We start from the raw sequence: 23,255 nt of genomic DNA on the forward strand, positions 1-23,255 counted from the left end.
AAAAATTTGAATTTTTAGATTTTATTGTACGACTTTGTCGGCTTTATTGATTTATATATCCATGGCAAATTTCAGCTTTCTAGCACTAACGACCACGGAGTAAAGCCTCGGACAGACAGACAGACAGACAGACAGACAGACAGACAGACAGACAGACAGACAGACAGACGGACATGGCGAAACTATAAGGGTTCCTAGTTGACTACGGAACCTTAAAAAGGAGTGTACAGGTTTTTAAAGGGTCGGCAACGCGCATGTAACACCTCTGGAGTTGCAAGCGTCCATAGGCTGCGGTGACTGCTTACCATCAGGCGGGCCGTATGCTTGTTTGCCACCGTCGTTTCTATGGGAAAGTATTTTTTTTTTGCGATTTCGGTGTTGGTCCCATACTAAAAGTTGCTCAGTATGACCTATATATTCAGCCCGTAAATTATTGCAGGTGACTAAACAAACATCCTGTATACTAATCTATCTTCGTTCGATAAGTTTGTACAATTTTCCAAACAAATCTAGCGCGCACGGTCTCAAAGTAACTAGAATATAGTGGTAGAAGTTGAGACGATAAGGTTACGAAAGGGCAATCCAAACATCATCCCCAACATAACACTTAAATATTATCGTCTTTGCTACCGGGAGTCTACCCTTTCGTGGATGAAAATGGTAATACAAAAAAAGAAAAAAAGATAAAACTCTTGACATTTAGTCTAAAGGGCAATGAGGCGATTCTATTGCGTTTGTATTGTCCTTTTCGAGGCACCAATTGCTTAAAGACCATATTACTATCTTAAAAAATATTCATTATACACGTTTCGCGTAGCGACGGCGACGTCTTTTTCCATAGCCCCGACTAAACGCCGACACCCAAAGACGGAAGTGTGGGGTGGCCAGTGGCGGGGCAAGTATATTTAACTAGGCCCTCTTGAGGCGCGAGGCCCCGCGGACTGCGAGGCCGTAGGCGGTGGCCCACGTCGCCCACGCCTAACGCCGCCTCTGGGGGTGGCCCTTATGATGACATTGCCACAATTCGTCATTACACCATGCAGAGTTAAGGATGACCCGGGCAGAGGCATCCGACACTTCGTTTTCTGTAGAAAGGTTTATCTGATCACCGATCATCTGTCATAGAAAATGAAGTGTCGGTTACCTCGACCCGGACCTGGGCCGTTCTAGAGTGAGTTCCTCCTAGAGTGAGATCCTTCAGCTTGATTAGACACTTCTTTCTATTTATCCTGTTACCCCCTGCTCGGGTGTAGGGCTTGAACCATTTACTTCCACTGAATCTGGTCCTGGATAGCTTGGGTAGCTCCTACCCCATCCCCAATACGCCCAACTCTTGCTCCACGGAACGGCGCCAAGTAGATTTAGGGCGACCATGTTTCCGTTTTCCAGACATCTTCCAGGTCAGGGTCACCTTGGATAGGTGGGTGTCAGGCTTCCTGAGGATATGTCCAATCCAATGCCATTTGCGCATTTGGATCTCCTTATGCACGGGTGCTTGTCCGGTTATTCTCCATAAGTCAGCGTTTGTGATCCAGTTAGGCCAAAAGATGCGCAGAATTTGGCTTAAGCATTTGTTCACAAACACGAGTTTTGTTGTTAGATCTCTGCGGACAAACCAGGTTTCGCACCCGTACAGTAACACGGCCTTTACATTGGAAATGAAAATCCTCACTATAGTTTTTCTCGTCAGGGTAGAGGGTCAGAGGGTCGTCAGGGTATAATCCGTTAAAACAGTTTTATACATGAGTAAACTAATAAATCCTAATAATGCTGAAACGAGTAAACGACAGCTTCCATTCTATTTTAGGACATGAAAAACAAATCTGAGTCACCGTTTGTTAGTAAACAGCCGACCCGAGACCCTAAATTGTCACTCAAGCTAAATTAACCTGTCAACGACACTTTCGGTAACCACGTCGACATACCAATGACGGATTAAAAGGGGAACCAAATTTAAGCAGCAGGGTACCAATGATGGACACTTGTAACATTATTAAAGGCAACATTGACTTTCAGAATCAGAATCATTTATTTTGCAAGAATATTTCATAGTTTGATACAAAATTTCCTACAAAAATAGGTGATTATCCCCTGTGTGTCCACTCACGATAAGAAAAAGCGGCCAAGTGCGAGTCGGACTCGCGCATGAAGGGTTCCGTACCATTTGAGACGTATTAAAAAAAATCTACTTGCTAGATCTTGTTCAACATTTTACCACTTTGGACACACATTTTTTCACTTTAGAAGTGTCTCTCGCGCAAACTATTCAGTTTAGAAAAAAATGATATTAGGAACCTAAATATAATTTTTGAAGACCTATCCATAGATACCCCACACGTAATGGGTTTAATGAAATTTTTTTTTTTTTTTAATTTTATGACGTATTTAAAAAAAACTACTTACTAGATCTCGTTCAAACCAATTTTCGCTTGAAGTTTGCATGGTAATGTATATCATATATTTTTTTTAGATTTTTCATTCTGTTATTTTAGAAGTTACGGGGGGGGACACACATTTTTTCACTTTGGAAGTGTCTCTCGCGCAAACTATTCAGTTTAGAAAAAAATTATATTAGAAACCTAAATATCATTTTTGAAGACCTATCCATAGATACCCCACACGTATGGGTTTGATAAAAATTTTTTTTTTTAAATTTTATGACGTATTAAAAAAAAACTACTTACTAGATCTCGTTCAAACCAATTTTTGGTGGAAGTTTGCATGACAATGTATATCATATATTTTTTTTAGTTTTTTCATTCCGTTATTTTAGAAGTTACGGGGGGGGACACACATTTTACCACTTTGGAAGTGTCTCTCGCGCAAACTATTCATTTTAGAAAAAAATGATATTAGAAACCTCAATATCATTTTTGAAGACCTATCCATAGATACCCCACACGTATGGGTTTGATGAAAAAATATTTTTTGAGTTTCAGTTCTAAGTATGGGGAACCCCCAAAATTTATTGTTTTTTTCTATTTTTGTGTGAACATCTTAATGCGGTTCATAGAATACATCCACTTACTAAGTTTGAACAGTATAGCTCTTATAGTTTCGGAAAAAAGTGGCTGTGACAGAATCGGACAGACAGACGGACATGACGAATCTATAAGGGTTCCGTTTTTTGCCATTTGGCTACGGAACCCTAAAAAGCAAGAAAATATTGAGAATAAAATGGGATAAATGGTAATTGGGACCTACCACAAGCAACAACGACGGAGATTGATTAAATTAGGTTATAATTATTTTTCCTAATCCTTAGTTTTTATCGTTATAAGGATTTATCTTTTTACGAATATTATTTTTCCGTGCCAAGGTTTTACTTAGGTAGTAGGCGCACTCCACTTTTTTTTTAAATATCTCATGTTTCTATTATTAAGATTGTCATACTAAACAGGATATCCTATGGGAATGGGACTGATGTGAAAATCGTGAAAAATTGTCCATTATTTTTTTTCCCGATTTTGTGGTTACTCCCATGGGGAACCTTGTTTAGTATTTGTTTTGTGTAATCTCTGTAGCAGTAAGTAGGTAATTCTTCTATTTCTTGGATATTTCTTTGTAATGTTATACATAATGAACTGTATGTGTTATCTGTCGTGCATCGCCGAATGGGCCCTACGGAAGACCAGCGCTGGCTCCATGCTGGTCCATTTCGTGATGCGCACTTAATGTTCTGTTCTTCTGTTTTTGTTGCTTGTACATGTTCGTACATGTTTGTAACTGATACGAATAAATGTATTTTATCTTTATCTAGTATGATCATCTTAACACATTTTTGACATTCAGGATAACGGCCTCAAAATCACCCAGCAGAAAGTACCCACCGTTACTTTCAACGAGTGCTGAATGTTCATGGAGTGACTCAAAAGATGTTTATGGAGTGACTCAAAAGATGTTCATGGAGTGACTCAAAAGATGTTCATGGAGTGGCTCAAAAGATGTTCATGGAGTGACTCAAAAGATGTTCATGGAGTGACTCAAAAGATGTTCATGGAGTGACTCAAAAGATATGAGGTGCTATTTTTTTCCAGTCGTACTTTTTTTACCTCCGCAGCGAGGAAGGTAAAAAATACAGTATAAAAACTTAATAAAATTATATAATTACCTACCAGATACTGAAGTGGTGTCTAAACTAAACATCCAAAAGTCTCTGAAATCTATAGATGTATGGATTTATAATACATAATATCGTCAGGTGATAAGCAAAACTCACTAATTACCACCACAAGTTCATAGCCATAATGAACCATATTACTCCTAAGATAAGGTTGATTTTTGTTTAATATTTTTTTAGTTTTGCTGGTCACTTGACGATATATTAATATAGGAATAAAACTGACTACAATAAAAATTGTTATGTAGTAATCACTAAGTTTTAAAAACAAACTTTTCGCACGCTTACTGGTACGTAAAGTACCAGTTTTTGAGAGCTGCTAACTTAAAATATTTTAGGTCAGGCATCGCTTTCGATTCGACACTGAATTTAACCGATTTACGGAAAGAGAGACCTAAGCCCTCCTACGTGTACACGTTCAACGCAGCTGGCCAACTTTATTGTCACGCGTGCAATAGAGTATTTAAGAGCAAGTTCGGCTTGGACAGCCACATAAGGGCTCATGCTAGACAACGTCCATAATGTGTTTATTTAGGGTCGCCGTCATCGAAAACGATGAGGAGGACTATATAACCGATATGTAAATACTAGTGTGTATTTTGTGTATAAAAGTTTCTAACAGGCAGACGGTACCACAAATAAACAGCGAAAATATTGCAAACTTGAGCTAACGAATATACAAATAAATTCGCGCTTACCTGAATAGTCTTATCTTCCGGGTCAGGCATATCGACACTGAACTTATTTCAACAATAGTTATATAAATACAAATGTTATGTATAAAGCTTGTACAGACCGTCCGAGCGGCGGGCCGGGAGTGCAGTGAGGACGTCGGTGGGATGTCGAGAGTCGGGGGAGCGGACGCGCGCATAGCCATCAGGAAAAACGCTTTCCCAATTGGTACAATAGTACATTTCGATGCTAGTGCGGAAAGTATGTCATTACTTCACGAGTACCGAGATATCTTGCCACGAGCCGTTGGCGAGTGGCAAGACTCGGGACGAGTGAAGAATGACATTTCCGCACGTGTATCGAACGATGTTTTTTTAATACAGTTTAATACAGCGAATTTTTTTTAAAAACAAGTACTTTTTTATGCATTTTCTATAAGACAAAAAGAATTATAAATATAAAATATTATACTATTATTACCTAAGTATCGTTATTTACGATTGTTTGTGTATCGTATATTTAAATTGTATGAAAACAATATCGAATGTTGCCTTCGTAAACTTAAAATATTCTTGCAGTAAGAAAAACGCCTCTGCTTTGACAGGCGTTTCGGCAGCTATTCCGTTCCATTCAGACAACTTATTAAGAACGGTTATTCAATATTCAAAAATAAACGTGTTATAATGATGAAGAGGTAAGTAATAAAATGTGGAATATGCTGATATTTATTATTCTTACATTAACAGTAGGTTTTTATGTTGATTACGACTTTTAAAGGAAACTAACGTTAACACTCATTAATAAGTAGTCATGAATTGGAACAAGTGGAAAAGTAAAAAGCACTAGTTCGCGAAATCCAACTTTCCGCACGCTAAACCGCTACGTAAAGTAGCACTTTTTGAGCAACTGTATTAAAAAAAATTTTTTGTACCAATCGTCTACTTTAATCGTTTTATCTTGACATACGTTTTAATTGTAGATACAATGTATTTATGTATGTTAATTTATTGCATATAAACAGGTTAACATAAAACAGACAAAACAAAACAGACCAAAAAATTCTATGTAAAGGCGAACTTATCCCTAAAAGGGATCTCTTCAAACCAACCAATCATTAACAGGTGAAAGACAAATCAATATGAAAAGCAACAATTTGAGAATTTTGGATACACATAAAATTAGGACGAGAGCAATCAATAGTAATAAAAAAAAAAATGTAGTAAACCCGTAGTATGAATACGCAAACTATAACATATACATAAACCTACATATAAAATTTACATTATAAATACATATATGCATACTTATTTACATAAACATATAATACGTACAATTATAACATAACTGAAATATTCATTTATACAACGATTTAGGCTACTATAATATTCATTATGTCACAATTCAGCACGTTGCGTGTAGCGTGTTTCGCATATTAGTGCGAGCGATATGTATAGAAAGAAAGTTACGCAGACATTAGCAAATATGTCAGTAATGACACTGCTAAGGCAGTCGTGGTTAGTCGTGGTAACAACTAAAGAACTCAAGTTAGAAAGGTCCGGATCTGGGCCGAGGCGACCGACACTTCGTTTTGAGGGTTCCGTACCCGAAGTTTAACGTCGGGCGGGGTCATTACTTGGATGGGTGACCGTTTTTATAGATAATGGATATGGAACCCTTCCTGTGCAAGTCCGACAGTCGCACTTGACCGGTTTTTTCTTATAGAAATCATCACGTGATCGATCGCCGATCCGCCATTGTACCGGACGCCTCGTCCCGAACCTGGACCGTTCTAATCGTAGTCAGTCTTTCTCGTTTTAGATTTCCCCTGCCCCATTAAGGTTAAACACCCTGAATATCGTCATCTATAATAAGTTTTTGGCAAAAAAACATTTGTGGTAGGTACCTACAAGCTTTTATCGCTGACTGTACTTTTCTTTCCACAGGCAACTAGGTCGTTTAGGTAGTTTACAATTAGGTCTCGTTGTATTATTACAGAGTTCCTATGGTCACCTCGGATCCTGTCTCCATCATCAGATCAGCTGGTGGTACTATAATATTACATTGTCACCCGACTTACAAATGTATGCAAATTTCCAGCTTCATCGGAAACCGGGAATTGAGTCAAATTTGTCTTGCAAGATTTGACCCGTACAAACATACGTAGTTACATTTCAGTTAAATAAAAGCTTGTAAACGGTGTTTTCACCACACCAACTGGTAAAGGCCCTCTTAATTGTTCAAAAAATAATGAGAAAGTAACATTTTATCCACTTGTGGGGCAAAGTAATCAGATGCAAATTTTGTGTTGTTTCCTTATGTTAACCTCGTAGTATTTACTTACTTTTAAATGATGATTTTCAATAATAAGTTTTTTATTACGTGCATTTGGATTTGATTTGGTTTGATTTTTTTAACCCTCAAAGGCAAAGTTTGTTTAACCCACGTGCCTCGACACTCGCAACGCTCAAGATTCCAATTCCCAAACCACTCGCTACGCTCATGGTTCAATTTTGGAATGTTTCGCTTGCTCAGGTATCAATATTAGCATGAGCGGTTATACAACAACTTTGCCCCCTTTTAAAACAAATACTTAAGTCAAATAACTATTTAAAAAGTTGGAAAAGTAAAAAGCAGTTCGTAAAACACAACTTTGCGAACGCTAAACAGCTACGTAAAGTAGCACTTTTTGAGCAACTGTACCCCTAGTGTAAATTTATTCGATAGCGAAACGTGACGTACGCGTTTGCGTTAAGTCCCATTTTGTACGGGATTTAGAAACAGCGCGCCAAGTGGGACGTTTTGGAAACTCAAAATCCCTTACAAAATGACACTTAACGCAAACGCGTACGTCACGTTTCGCTATCGAATAAATTTACACTAGGGGTTTAATTTACTGTATTAAAAAGGTGTTTTCCGCGTTTTTAGCGACCAGTGCACGTCGCGCCTACGAACACCGTATATCCAAACACACTGTATATCTCTATATTGGTATCTGTATCCGAACTGCTTACTAAAACCGAATCAACTCGGGTCAGTAACTAACCCACTTATTGTTTAACATTACTAGTTATTAAACTAAACCTATACCGGGTGGGCTTGGAGCATGGTCAAATATTTATGGATGACTAAAATTAAGAAATATTTAATATGGTATTTTGCGCATGGTATTTTTTATACTACGTCGGTGGCAAACAATCATACGGCCTGCTTGATGGTAAGCAGTTTTCATAGCCTATGTACGCCAGCAACTCAAGAGGAGTTACATGCGCGTTGCCGACCCTAACTTGGCGACTTTACTCACCGGCAGGAACACAACACTATGAGTAGGGTCTAGTGTTATTTGGCTGCGGTTTTCTGTGAGGTGGAGATACTTCCCCAGTTGGGCTCTGCTCTAGATCTGGAATGACATCTACTGTGCTATGCTTTACCACACAAAGCGAGATGACATTCACAATGCCCATACCTCTCTTTTGGACGTAGTTTATGGACGTTCCCGGGTCAAAAATCAAAGGAGTATTTGAGACCTGTCAATATTTTAAATACATTTTCTTATTCTCAAAAACACGAAGTGTGCCACCTGGAAGGGAAGGCTGCGTTGGCATCCAAAAAACTCGGTGTGCTCAATAAAGCGAGGCGATACTTTACTCCGGGGCAAAGACTGCTGCTATATAAATCGCAAGTCAGACCCCATATGGAGTATTGCTGTCACCTTTGGGCAGGAGCACCTGCATGCCAGCTTGGACCCTTTGACTCAGTCCAAAGGCGCGCTGTGCGAATCGTTGATGATCCCAAACTCACAAGTGGTATTGAACCTTAAAGTCTAAGGAGAGACTTTGCATCCTGTGTGTGTTCTACCGCTTGTACAATGGGCTGTGCTCTGAGGAATTGTTTGACATGATGCCAACGGCCACTTTCTATCACCGCACCGCTCGCCGTCGGCAGGGAGTTCACCCTCACACCTTAGAACCTAAATGGTCGCGTACTGTGCGGTTCAAGAGGAATTTCCTCCCGCGGACGCTCCGGCTGTGGAATGAGCTCCCTTCCGAGGTTTTCCCGAGGGTCTACAGTATGGGGTTCTTCAAAAAAGGAGTGTACAGGTTTTTAAAGGGTCGGCAACGCGCATGTAGCACCTCTGGAGTTGCAGGCGTCCATAGGCTGCGGTGACTGCTTACCATCAGGCGGGCCGTATGCTTGTTTGCCACCGTCGTGGTATATAAAAAAAAAACACGAAGTGTGCATAGTTTTAATAGATGTCTGAGCTAAAGTTTACTTTGTGTATGAGCGTTGATTGCCTAGCGGTAATGGGTGGCACTATGAAACCAGAGGTCGCAGGTTCAGTTCAAACCCCGGCTCGTACCAATGAGTTTTCCAGAACTTCTACAAAACTTCAAAAACCGGCCAAGTGCGAGTCGGACTCGCACAGGAAGGGTTCCGTACCGTTATATCTATATAACATTTAAGAAAAAAAAACGACTTCAATGAGGGAGGCCGGTGAAAGAACGATTATTGTTGATTTTGGATTTCATACAATGAAATTAAAAAGACAGCGTCCTACGCCTAATTATGTAGAAAAGGAGGTAACCTGTTTTTTTTTTGTCACTGCCCCACCTTGGTATTCGACTGTATTTAAGATAAATTCTTTCACACCATGCATGAAATAAAGCACCAGATAATTATTAGAAAAACTAAATAGGATAGAAATATAAAAATGTGCCTTGAAAACCTAATTGCTTGACAAACATGCAAAGAGAACAAATTACCAAACGTGAACTATGCATCGTTGAAGAGTTCCGTTCTGTTCATCATCAGCAGTTCCACTTCATCAAATGTCACTTTTACAAATGTAAATACTTGATTTGTAATGAAAATACTAAGATCACTGTAACATTTGAGGAGTTCCCTCGATTCCTCATGGACCCCATCGTCAGAACTCGTACTTGACAAAAATTTGTCTTGAAAATCTATTTTGAAGCGAAGCCAACAGCGAAGAGGACAAATCGCCAAACGTGTACACAGTCGTTGAAGAGTTCCATTCTGATCATCATCAGCAGTTCCACGTCATCAAATGTCACCTTTTAAATGTAAATGTTTGTTTGTTAAAGAAAATACAAAAATCACTATATGTATGCCTTTCACATTTGAAGAGTTCCCACGGACGGACGGACAGCGGAGTCTCAGTAATAGGGTCCCGTTTTACCCTTTGGGTACGGAACCCTAAAAATGAGGATACTGAACTAATTTCAACGAGGTGTAGTTTCCATGTGAATTGGAATAATGGATTAGTGCTTGTGCCAATTTTTTTAGATTACGTTATCAAAATGCAGGAACAACTATGAACTAAATATAGTATATCTCCCACCATGGGGCTCGACTCTACTCGCAAAATCAAGCTACTTTTACCATGGGACCAATCCCGAAAAAACGAAATTTTTTATAACATTATTAATTGAGTGTAGCGAGTCATCGACCCACACACACAATTTGAAAGTTTTTATTCGCTGTTGGGAATCGGACATTACTTTTACTGTGAAATTATATTTATTCTATTTATTTATTTTATTTTATTATTCAAATTAGTTACACAGCATTACAGTATTACTACTAAGGCACTGCGAACTACAAAACATATAAAAACAATACAGAGATACGAGATAAAACAAACAATAACAAATACAATTTAAACATTGGATTTGGGCGACGACGTAACAGCGAGGCTCCGTGGTGTATATGTTTGATTCATATTATTTATGATTATCATAATGCCTTAATCTAAGTGTTTTTAAAATGATGTGATATAATTTGGAATTATATAAATGAAATTATGATTTATTAAAATTGTCATGACATTTAGTATTTCCGTTTGGTTTAGTTATGCATGGATTTGTTTTTAAGTATAATCGATTGATTACATTAAGTGAAATTTTAAATAAATATTATAGGACATTATTACACAAATTGACTAAGTCCCACAGTAAGCTCAATAAGGCTTGTGTTGAGGGTACTTAGACAACGATATATATAATATATAAATATTAATAAATACTTAAATACATAGACACCCATGGCTCAGGAACAAATATCCATGCTCATTACACGAACAAATGCCCTTACCAGGATTTGAACCCGGGACCATCAGCTTCGTAGGCAGGGTCACTACCCACTGGGCCAAACCGGTCGGTCGGTTTTATTTTATTCTATGTACTCGTACTCTTGAGGTGTAATTAGCTTTATCATTTAAATATGAATGTGAGTAGAATCAAGCCTTGCATTTAAAGCCCTATGCTGGGAGACACCCTGTAGTCAACTGATTGCCTGGTTATTCTAAAACTCCTAGGCTTTTAGCCGGAGGAGTTTTAGCTTTGTCTAAATATGAAACTGTAGAGCTCGACAATTAACTTAGTTCCCGTTACGTTGTAGGTCAAACAACACTAGTTTAAAAATGCAATTTGGACTACACTACTTCTTGGGCCCTAATATGTTTTATGACATAGTAGGCAAACGAGCAGATGAATCGCCTGATGGAAAGCAATTACAGGCGCCTACGGGCACCTGCATCACCAGAGGGATTGGTTGCGTTGCCGGCTTTTAAGACGGGAGCAAGCTCTTTTCTTGAAGATTTGAAGGTCGTATTGATCCGGAAATACCTCGGGCGACAGTTCATTCCACAGTTTTAACAGAGCGTGGCTGGAAATTTCTGGAGAGCGAAAGCGAATGCCTGAGTTTCAGCTTGGGCGAAAATGTTTTCGTATGTCCGGCTGTCTGGATGTTCTCCTCTACAGGTCACATTTCTCAGTCGATTTTTGTGAAATTTGGTGAGCAAATTCTATAATTATATGTGTCTCTACCCTCTGGACATAGATAAATAGGACGTATCGATTAGGGTATTTCTAATCTATACAAAGTCTCATTCCAAACGACACAGTATTAACGGAGACATTACTGATTTACGATTTAATACCTGGGAACACCCTGTATGTAGATACACGGTAATTAAAGAGTATGTCATGTCATTATAAGTGTCACATTAATTTTATCGTCATTGTGAATGACTAATGACTAACACAGTATGCTAACACAGTTTATATTGTTTATCTAATCAAATAATTTACCATATTAGAACATTCCTGAGAAGGAACTCTACTCGGTATCTCTATCAAAATCCAGAGAGTAGAGACACGTTGTATATATAGATTATTTTGTAGATTTTCTAAACTATTCAAAATGGCGACGCACAGGGGTCCGCGACATCTACAGCTTACAGAGTTCAGGAAAACTGGCGCATTTTCTGTTGATTTTGCAAAAATTAGCGATTAACATGCCCTTAAGGAAACTAGAAAAGTATGCCTTTATTTTTAAATGTCCACAGGAAAGTCGCATAACTTTAACTCATACTAAAATACTTTTTGAACCCACTAGTTTATAGGTAAGCGAATAATAATCGTAAACTGAATATCAGATCAGAGTGTAGGTAGAAGTGGAAGGAAGTCTTACAATTAACGGCGACCTAATTAACCGCCAATTGAACTCCGCGACCGGCGTGGACGCACTTACCTACTTACTATACATAGTTCACTTTCCTATAATGTCTACTCACATATTCCTATTGGTATGTGTCCTAACTTACACACGAATACGATATTAGACACGACATCGAATCTCTTTACAGTAATAGGGGATTTTCAATAAGCAATTGTATAAATATATATTAATAAAGTTTCGTGAATATCGCGACCTTTCGCGATGGTACCCCTCCATCCATTGGATCTGACGCGAGATCCTCCCAAATGTCCCTATCGATGTCAAAAGATGCACAACCCACCTGAAGTTGTTGCTGACATGGCTCCCTCTAGCTGCCACAAATGTGGTCACAAATGCTGGTCCCGCATTGGCTTACAGCCACGAGAGACGTTGTCCCTCACATACAAACGCTGCATGAATCATCTGTCAAGATGTTAAAGGCCTCATGATGATGGTTAAAAAAGTTTAATAATAAACTTGTTTATTTCTCTGTGGTTGCACAAGGACGTAACTTGTTTAAGAGCGCTCCCAAAATTCATCCTTTAGGATAGAGGACCTAGAATACTCCCCTGCGAAATTCCGCACGTCGTTGCGTAATACGAGTATGTCATTGAATATACTCGTAGCTAACTACATATATTAACTATAATTATATACTAGAGGCTCTAAGTTGTAGACCTCGTGAACCACGTAACTCCACCAATAAAAAAACTGAATAGACAAATAATCCTTACTAATATTATAAAATGCGAGAAACTAACTCTGTCTGTCACCACTTGACGCTTAAACCGCTGAACTGATTCGGGTGAAATTTGGTTTTTATTAATCATCGCCGTTTTACGCAGATGAATTCGCAACCAGAAGCTAATAGTGTCATATAATTATCGAGCTTTTGACGAAATTTGTTGAGAAATGCGACCTGTAGAAGGAGAACAGCCGGACAGTCATACATCCTTGCCCGAGCAGAAACAATCAGAGGCGGCGTTAGGCGTGGGCGACGTGGGCCTCCGCCTACGGCCTCGCGGTCCGAGGGGCCTCGCGCCTCAAATAAGTATAATATCTCGGACACAACGTAAAAATGTTCGTTATTTCTTGCACCCCCAAAGGGCCTCGCTAAATGTACCTTGCCCACATAAAATTTTCGTCTTACCCCGCCACTGGAAACAATGTCGCTTCGCTCGCGCTGTGCGCTCTTTCGGTCAATGAAATAGGCCAAGTTCATATCAGGTCATGCTAGATCTTGAATTTCGTAGTATTTATTACAACCAATACATTTTAAAAATAATTTCATACTAAATTGACGCCACCGGCTTTTTTGCAAAGAGTATTTTGGATGCCGTTGTTTTTGGATAAGTTGGGTTAAAAAATAAAGATAAATTATAATATTTACGACGGACATCGCACGAATACGATTTAAATCTAGTTATCATTGCAATTATTCACGAAAAATTTAGTTTCAAAATTAGGAGGCTTTTCAAAAAAGTAGGTTCAAATGCTACTTTATTATATAGTTTCTAACACAATATGCCCTATTTGCATCAAAGAGATACGAAGTTATATTAATCTTTGCTACTATAAAACCACCGCCATCTAGCGTTGAAACGATAAATGAAAGCGAGGCAAGTTTCAGCCGAATACTGAAAACAGTATATTCAGCTTCAGCGCACGATAAACCCGAGTCTCTGACGCCGCTCGTAACTTCAGTTAATGCCAAAAGGTGGCGCTAGGTGGAAAGAAACCCTTACTTGACTTCGTGTATTTCTATTAGGTAATTTGATTTATTGCAAATATTTACCAAAGTAATGATGAATAAAAATTGTTAGTAATCTCCAAATGCGCTTATAAGTACACTATTTGCTTGCTGCTTTTTTTTAATACCACGTCGGTGGCAAACAAGCATACGGCCCGCCTGGCGGTAAGCAGTCACCGTGTAGTCTTTATTACAGGAATACGAATTTAATGTTTAATGATATATTTAAAACTATTGACTACTTATTTAATTTTTATAACACTTAAGAACAACCAAAGCCTTGTTTTACTGTTTTACAAAAATACATGATGTTTTATGAAAAATACGACACAAGAATGTATATACATACGTGAGGTTATGTGGGGGAGGGGGGGGTTTAGCCAAGAACCTCACCCAATATCACCAAAGGGGAGGGGGGGTCAAAAAAGTAGCCGAAAAACCTCGCGTGATTTGTGCACAAGCCCTAAAATGTAAGATAGGTTTGGGCGTTTGTTATCTTTTTGGGCCACCAAAAAATCTAATGCCCACGGATTTTTTAAATTAATATTGAACAGTACTAAAGTTTATTAATTTACACATTACAAAAAAACTATAGGCCTTCCCACTTCCTCCTTTTAATTCAAGTTGGAACGGTTAAAATCTTCAGGTCTTATCGAAATTAATTTAAAAAAATAAAAAAACAACGCGGACACTACAAGATTTTCGGAAGGTCTGAAAAGATAGTTAACGATCTGTTACTATCTGACCTTCGAGCAACACAAGGAAGGGAGATGGCATTCATACTATTTCCCCTCTGCCAAAGCATTGGCACAACTGTGCCTATGGCGGTGCATGTTGTGACTCGTCCGTACACAAAAAGAGATCGAGGTGTGCAAGATTTGGTTTTGACGTGTGTCATTTTCTATGTATTTGTGTCGTCATTACAGATTGGATTTTGTATGTAGTGAGTGAGAAGTGCGACTGTGTGCACGTTTCCCCCAGAAAAAAAAGGCAGAAAGATTTGTACGGTAAGATATCGCTTAGGCTCCTCCCTTCCGACGTGTCGGAAGCCGGTGTTGCTCGAAGTATCTGACATTTAAATTTGACAAACGAGGCTCCAAACACCCGGTTTTCACGTTGTGCTTTTCACGGACCGTTTAAAACATTACAGTACCCCTAGTGTAAATATTTTCGACAGCGAAACGTGACGTACCTACGCGTTTGCGTTAAGTGTCATTTTGTATGAGATTTTTGACTTTCCAAAACGTCCCGCTTGGAGCGCTGTTCAAAAACCCATACAAAATGAGACTTAACGCAAACGCGTACGTCACGTTTCGCTATCGACTAAATTTACACTAGGGGTACTGGCCCCTATTTTCTTTTGAGAAGTATATGAATGTCTGTGTACCGAAACAATATACTTGGCTAGGTCGAATACTGACAAAATGATAAATGTCGTCAAAACATTGGATAACAACGTATAACAATGTGTGTAAGATCAGTTATTAACCAGTACAGAGTAATCTTATCTCTTTCACATTTAAATGGTCATTCATTAACCTCTAGTAGCAATTTTACATTGTAATTGGTTTCTACTTAGATAAATATGACGACCGGTCTGGCCTAGTGGGTAGTGACCCTGCCTACGAAGCTGATGGTCCCGGGTTCAAATCCTGGTAAGGGCATGTATTCGTGTGATGAGCATGGATATTTGTTCCTGAGTCATGGGTGTTTTCTATGTATTTAAGTATTTATAAATATTTATATATTATATATATCGTTGTCTAAGTACTAGGGAATGCAAAAACCGGAGGTTTTTCAAAACCGGTTTTTTCTTCGGTTTTACCAACAAAAAAACCGAAACCGGTTAAAACCGGTTTCGGTTCGAAGGACCAATAATTCTTAAATTCATCGCCATGGAATAAAGAAAAGATTGCTTCACGTGTAAAAACGAATGCAAGTATAGTATATACACGATTTTATCACGAAATTAAAGACAGAATATCTGACTATTTTATTGTATTGTATGGGAATTGTCAAATGACTTAATGTTATTTGTAACTAGGAGTAGGAACACACCAATTTAATTTAATTATTTTTTTGGTTTGTTGGTTAGACACCGATGGGATAGGTCATTTTTTCTTTAATATATGACAATAACTTATCTAAAGCATTTGACGTAATAAGTCACACAATGCTCCTGGATAAGTTAAAATGTTATGGCGTAACGGGTGAGGCGCATCGCTTAATTGCTTCATTTTTGTCGGGCCGAAGACAACAGGTTAAACTGTCCTCAAATGGCAAACGATTCCAGTCTGACATTGGCCATATCAAGTTAGGCATTCCCAAAGGATCAGCCCTTGGAAACACTCTGTTTCTAGCCTACGTCAATGATCTCCCATCTGCCATCACAACCGGGCTGTCAGTACTATTTGCAGATGACACTACGGTCATAATCAGCGCGCAAACATACAAACAGCTTGGCGAGAATATCAATGAGGCATGTAGGCAGTTAAAACGGTGGTTGACTGCAAATGGGTTACTTCTTAACGTCAGCAAGTCTAACGTCATGTTATTCTCAGGACGGACGACTACTGCGCCCCCATGTGACTGCCCTATGCCAATGTGCAGTGAAACGAAGTTCCTTTGCTTTATGTTTGATTCGAATCTGAACTGGAAGTGCCATGTTGACCAGCTATGCAATAGATTGAGTAGTGCAGTCTTTGCGTTACGGAAGTTGAAATGAAACCCCTTGTTTCGTATGTTACATTAAAATCGATTTACTACGCTCACTTCCACTCACTAATGACGTATGGTGTACTCATTTGGGGAAACTCTACGCATGCTAACCGAGTGTTTATCATGCAAAAACAGGCAATAAGAACACTAGCAGGTGCGAAGCCTAGACATTCATGCAGGGGCCTTTTTGTAACGCACAAAATAATGACGCACTACTCGTTATATTTGTTCGAAATCCTTATGTATGTTAGAAATAACCTATCTTTGTTTAAACGCGTTGAGGTAGCTGGTATAAACATTAGAACTACAGGTCGATTACGAACAGTTCCACGTCGCATGGCACTTGCAGCTAAGAACCCGCGTGTCATCGGTCCGACTTATTATGAGCGATTACCTGCAGAAATAAGGACGGACACATCCGATACAACATTCAAGCGTCTATTGAGAAACTTTTTACTGGACAACCCATTATATTCAATAAGTGAATTTTTTGACATAACTGTATAATTTATAATTGAATAATGATTTGACATTGTGTTTGCTTATTCTTGATATTATTTGACGATCCTTTTCAGGTGAAAATTTTCATATATATATATTATTATTGAAATTAATTTATTTGGATTATCTTGTTATTATTTAAGTTTATTTCTGACGATCACAATATAGATTCTTATAAATTGACATTGATGTAATTTGTACTGTAATCATATGTTGTGAAATAAATAAATCTAAATCTAAATCTATATCAATTTATAATTTAATGTTATTTGTCTTAAATCAAATGGCCCAATCCGAAATCTTGCTCTAAGTTTTTCGCTGTCTTCTAGTATATATTCAAGTAGTTAATTCGTTTACTGTTACTACCTTCCTTTATAAAATATTTGCTAAGTTATTATGGATTTGTAAAGTAGGAAATAAATGAAACAAGCTTTGTTTTTACTCCATAATCAACTTTAATTAGTATTTGTACTATTAATCTCAAAAAAAGGTTCTCGGTAAGTCGTTATCACCGAACCAACAAAAGACTCTAAAGATGCCATTGATATAATTGATTACGTGGAATTTTTCTACAGTGCATCGCATAATAAAATTATAAATTATAAGTAAGACCTTTTATACCCATTTTTATTAAAAAGTACTACTATACAATTCGTACACCAGCACGATGTCCTGCCACTGCCAGTACTTTATATTATTTAAATCTTTCGTATTTGTGTATTTTGTACCGTAAAAATTCATTTAGCGTTAAAAATGATCAAACTAACACAACACCACATTATTTGATTTGATGTCGATTCAACCGGTTTAGGACCGATGAATGAATAAAACATGCAACTTAGGTAAATAAAAAAAACCCGAATAAAACCGAAACCGGTTTTTTCAAATTCTAAAAACCCGGTTTTGGGTTTCCGTCAAAAAACCGGTTTAAACCGGTTTTTTCGGTTTCGGTTAAAACCGGTTTGCATTCCCTACTAAGTACCCTCAACACAAGCCTTATTGAGCTTACTGTGGGACTTAGTCAATTTGTGTAATAACGTCCTATAATATTTAAAAAAAAAATATATGTTGTTAGCCAACGGTTTGAATTTGATCTCTTATGGAGTATGCCTTAAAATAAGTTTTTGTCAAAATTTACATTTAGTTAGAAATTTTGTTCTCTAGGAGGAGGAAGCTGACTATTTATACAATCAATAATAGTATTTTATACAATCGTGGTATAATAGGGAGCTTTTCAGTCGAGTACCGTGTTTAGGCAACGAAGCGTGCTGAGTTGCCTAAGTCTCTTCTTCTTCCTCGTGTTGTCCCAGCATTTTGCCACGGCTCATGGGAGCCTGGGGTCCGCTTGACAAGTAATCCCCAGAATTGGCGTAGGTACTAGTTTTTACGAAAGCGACTGCCATCTGAATTTCCAACCCAGAGGGTAAACTAGGCCTTATTGGGATTAGTCCGGTTTCCTCAAGATGTTTTCCTTCACCGAAAAGCGACTGGTAAATATCAAATGATATTTCGTACCTAAGTTCCGAAAAATTCATTGGTACGAGCCGGGGTTTGAACCCGCGACCTCCGGATCTCAAAGTCGCACGCTCTTATCCCTAGGCCACCAGCGCTTATTGCTGAGCTGCCTAAGTGAGGTACGAGATTGAAAAGCTTGAGTATATCACTATTGTTTACAATACTTTATCTTCGAGTCATCAAAAATAATATATTTTTAGTATGAAACCGCAATAAGTAATGAAAATTGGCAAGTATCTAAGTAGACAAAAAGACATAAACGCGCGAGACCCCCGCCCGCCCGTCCCCGGTTCTATGGGAGCGCGGCGGCACGTGATTGATTGGTAATTTTTTTTATAGTTGACTATATACAGCGTATCGAAATAAATGTTATAGTTGAGTTGGGAACCCATACATAAAACGTACGCATTTATAGTTGGGTATACTAAATCTTAATTCAACCATTACAGTCGACGAAAAATTATTATGCTGTTAAGATTAAATGAGAAAAAATGTTTAGAATCATTTCTTAACACTAAACCCTACGCCTCGTTTAAGTTTGTGGTTCATACATACATATAATCACGCCTATTTCCCGGAGGGGTAGGCAGAGACCACGGATTTCCACTTGCTACGATCCTGACATGCGAAAGCGCTTCCTTCACTTTCATAACATTCCTCATACACGCTCGTCGGTTTAGGGTAGGTACCTAGGTACTCTTGACCTGGCCTTTCTTTAGGATTTCCCCGATTTGATCAGAGAAAGTGGTTATATTCAAAAACCGACTTCAAAAATGACCAAAAGCGCCATACATGTACCTATAACATTTGAAGAGTTCCCTCGATTTCTCCAAGATCCCATCATCAGACCCCGACTTGGTGCCAACGGGACCATTTCGGGGTTATACCCGTTCGATTAAAAAAAAAATTAGAAAATCGGCTCACGATTCTCGGAGATATCGAGTAACGAGTAACATACATACAAAAAAATCAGACGAATTGAGAACCTCCTCCTTTTTTTAAGTCGGTTAAAAACGCAGTATTATTGTTTTATAAATTCACGCACACTCCACCATATTTCCCTCTATTTTACGCAGCTGAGATCGCAACGTTATTAAGCCAAACTACAAAGACACCGTCACATGTTGACAATAAACGAAATGATAGACGGGAAATCGTCTACGAGATTCAAATTGGCCGTGAAAATAGATTACTGACGTCAGTATCTTTTTACTGACGATGACGAGGAATTCAAGATTCTTTCTTTATGGCTCCTCTACACGATGGCCCAGCGCTGGACCAACGAGATGGCCATTCGATGGTTTGAGAGCACGCACTATGGAATGGGCCACGTGTAGATGCGTTCGCATTCGCACCATCACTGGCCCACTACCTTTGATGTGCGGACGAAAAACCGACACCGTGGCCATCCCATCGCCATCCCGCCGCGCCCTCTCTGGCCCATCCCAAGTGGGCCAGTATGATGATCGTGTAGAGGAGCCATTATATACTGTAAAATGTCTAAAATTCGTATTTTAATTAAATCTTTAAAATTATTACGTTGTTGTGTCTAATGGCTCCTCTACACGATGGACCATCATAGTGGTCCACTAAGCTGGGCCAGCGTGTAGAGAGGGTAGTGGTGTCGGATGGCTTATGGCGCGCGGGATGGCGATGGGGTGGCCGCGGTGTCGGTTTTTCGTCCGCACATCAAAGGGCTCCTCTATACGATGGCCCAGCGTAGGCCAGTCCTAGGCACGCATTTATGCGTTAGAGTTAGAGGGAGCAAGTGATATTGCTATCTCATTTCACCGCATAGCTGCGTCCCTTGGACTGGCCTACGCTGGGCCATCGTGTAGAGGAGCCATATGTTGATATACATATACTGATTTAAAGTAGTCTTTCACTACTATCATGTTGCAGCACTTTCATACAGGGTAACCTTAGCCATTGGACAAACCCTGAAATCCCACGTAGGGTTACTTCTCAGGAATGCTCTGACGTTAATATTTTTTTAATTAGAACAAAATATAAAAAAATAAATTTGTCGAACAAAAGTTATTTGCAATAATCGACAACAAAAAGAAACAGACTGTGTTAATCTTTGGCAGTGTTTTTGACAATTTGTTCGAAATATTTGATAATGATGACATTTTTCAAAAGTCAGAAGCTTATTAGTGTCATACATAAAAAAATCGCTCTTTAGCGATAAGACCGCCTGTTGTCACCTCTGTCTTCATGTACTATGTATTTCTCTCTCTAAATGTTATTTTGAGGTTGTGCAATAAAGAGGATTTGTATTGTATTGTAAAGTAAGGAAACACTTTATTGTACGAGAAAAAATAAATATTGATTACACCATTAGAGATGTAACATTATTTGGAATGTATTGTTAAAGGAAATAATTTTAGCGTAAGGTTAGCGTTTCGAGCCCTTTATTTTGACCCGCAAATTATCCCTACGCCATAAGGCGTAAGGCCACAATTTGTCAACTCAAGATGTGACCATTGTCATCCTGCGGCTATATTTGCGCGTGCGCACACCCACTACAATTGTTGCGTCTCGCCAGGAATAGACACGCAATTATACTTGTGGATAGACTAGGACTAGTCGCTGGCACAGACTGGGACAGATTAGCTAGATATTTGGATGCGTAGAATATTGTTTAAATGGCTTTTACAGTACATATGGTGCTACTTTCCCGCACGCGAGCGGGAATAAGCACTTTCCGTGCATATGTCAAAACTTTAAAGAGTAATATGTACTGTAAAACGTTGTACGATACACGTGCGAATAGGTAATTCGCAACTCTTGTCGATTTAAAACACTCCCTTCGGTCGTGTTTTAATTTATCACTCGTTTCGAATTTCCTATTTTTCGCACTTGTATCGTAATGTACTAATTCTCTTAGAGTGCGTAAATTCAATAGGAGTACATATTGGAACCGTGGTTAGCATAGTAGGTACCTAAGAAGTATAAGTATTGAGAATTAAAACAAGTAATATTACTTTGCTAATCCGCGAGAAAATAACGTGTTAGTCAATCAGTGCTAACCCGTTATACTTACTTGCGTATTTTTACATGCAATTAATGTTCCCACCCTCCCACCGCAAAAATAAATACGCAAATAAATATAACAACCCACCACCAAAAGTACAAAACTCGACACGTGTTTCGCCTCTCTACGAGGCATCCTCAGGAGATGCTAGAGATGTTGACGGTATGACACCCGACAACCAGTTGTCGGGTGTCATACCGTCTAACACGTTATTTTCTCGCGGATTAGCAAAGTAATATTACTTGTTTTAATTAGCATGGATTTCCGCAAAGTAACGCCTGATTCTATTAATTATAAGTATTGAGATAAATTTTACTTAGAAATACTATGAAAACATTAACCATACCAAATAATTCGGCACGCAATGTAAAACAACACACAACTAGATACGAGCTTTTTAAAGTAACTGCCAGCAAGCGTTGGTAGTTACTATAAAAAGCTTTTATCTCTTAATGTTATGTTGCATTGTGCATACTCGTATAAGCAAAGATAATTTGAAATAGAGGTGGATTGTCAAAGAAAACTTTGTAGCCACAGTTAATTTACTGCCATCTTTCGACACACGATTAAAACTTTTAGAACGCCATTTGACTTGGATTCTTATTCTTTCACTGATATGTATCAAATTTTTTAAATATCAAAAAGTGGCGCCATCTAATAGATCAAAGACCAATGGTACACATAAAATAAAAGTACCTGGGCGACCGAGCTTTGCTCGGTTATAACTATTTATTGTAATATGGTGGTGTATAGGTGATAATCTTAACTAATTTTTTTTACTAAATTAGACTTGTCTAAAACAATAAAAATTAAAAAAATATATATAAACTTGAACATATAAAAAAAAAACAAAAGTTAGTCACCGGGCGAGATTCGAACCCGTAACGTAACACTCGTTTAGCAGTCCGCATCTTAATTCTTAACCCGCTGGACCAGACGGACAGTGGCAGGCAACACGAAATTAGCGACCATATTCTGCGTCGAAAGAAAAACGCATGAAAAATCGAAAACACGCGTTTTCCCAAACATAAGACTAATCTAGATAGATTGTATATCCCCAAAAACCCCCATATACCAAATTTCAGCGAAATTGTTAGAGCCGTTTCCGAGATCACAGAAATATATATATAAATATATATACAAGAATTGCTCGTTTAAAGGTATAAGATACTAGGTCGTGTCCGAAATGTTTTGTTACATACACTATTTTCTCATTTTTCTGTTACAATTCTCACACTTAACCGATATACTTCCTAACCATCGCAGGTGTTTATTTATGACCTAGAACTAAAAATAATACGAAATAGTTTCCATTCTGGTTGCGTAGTTTTATTCTAGTATTCTACCTACTTGAGCTGTCCGCGGGAGGTTAAAAAGGAAACAGTCTAGCAGGACGCGGTGCATATGAAATTGTTTTATATCCA

At 38.4% G+C, this 23,255-nt stretch overlaps 1 protein-coding gene across 7 annotated transcripts in view; it reads right to left on the reverse strand.

Annotated features, from left to right (window-relative positions):
- LOC133519576 (uncharacterized protein ZK1073.1) overlaps nucleotides 1-23,255 on the reverse strand; it is a 101,447-nt gene that overhangs the window by 56,695 nt on the left and 21,497 nt on the right. Inside the window, exon 1 of one of the 7 annotated variants that reach the window (XM_061853597.1) lies at nucleotides 4,819-4,956. The exons of the other annotated variants lie outside the window; for them this stretch is intronic. Coding sequence (XP_061709581.1) covers nucleotides 4,819-4,848 — 30 coding nt within the window. The 5' untranslated portion in view covers nucleotides 4,849-4,956. Of the gene's footprint in view, nucleotides 1-4,818; nucleotides 4,957-23,255 lie in introns of those variants that run through there. 7 annotated transcript variants of the gene reach the window in all.

This window comes from Cydia pomonella, chromosome 7, assembly GCF_033807575.1.
Source record: "Cydia pomonella isolate Wapato2018A chromosome 7, ilCydPomo1, whole genome shotgun sequence".
NCBI lineage: Eukaryota > Metazoa > Arthropoda > Insecta > Lepidoptera > Tortricidae > Cydia > Cydia pomonella.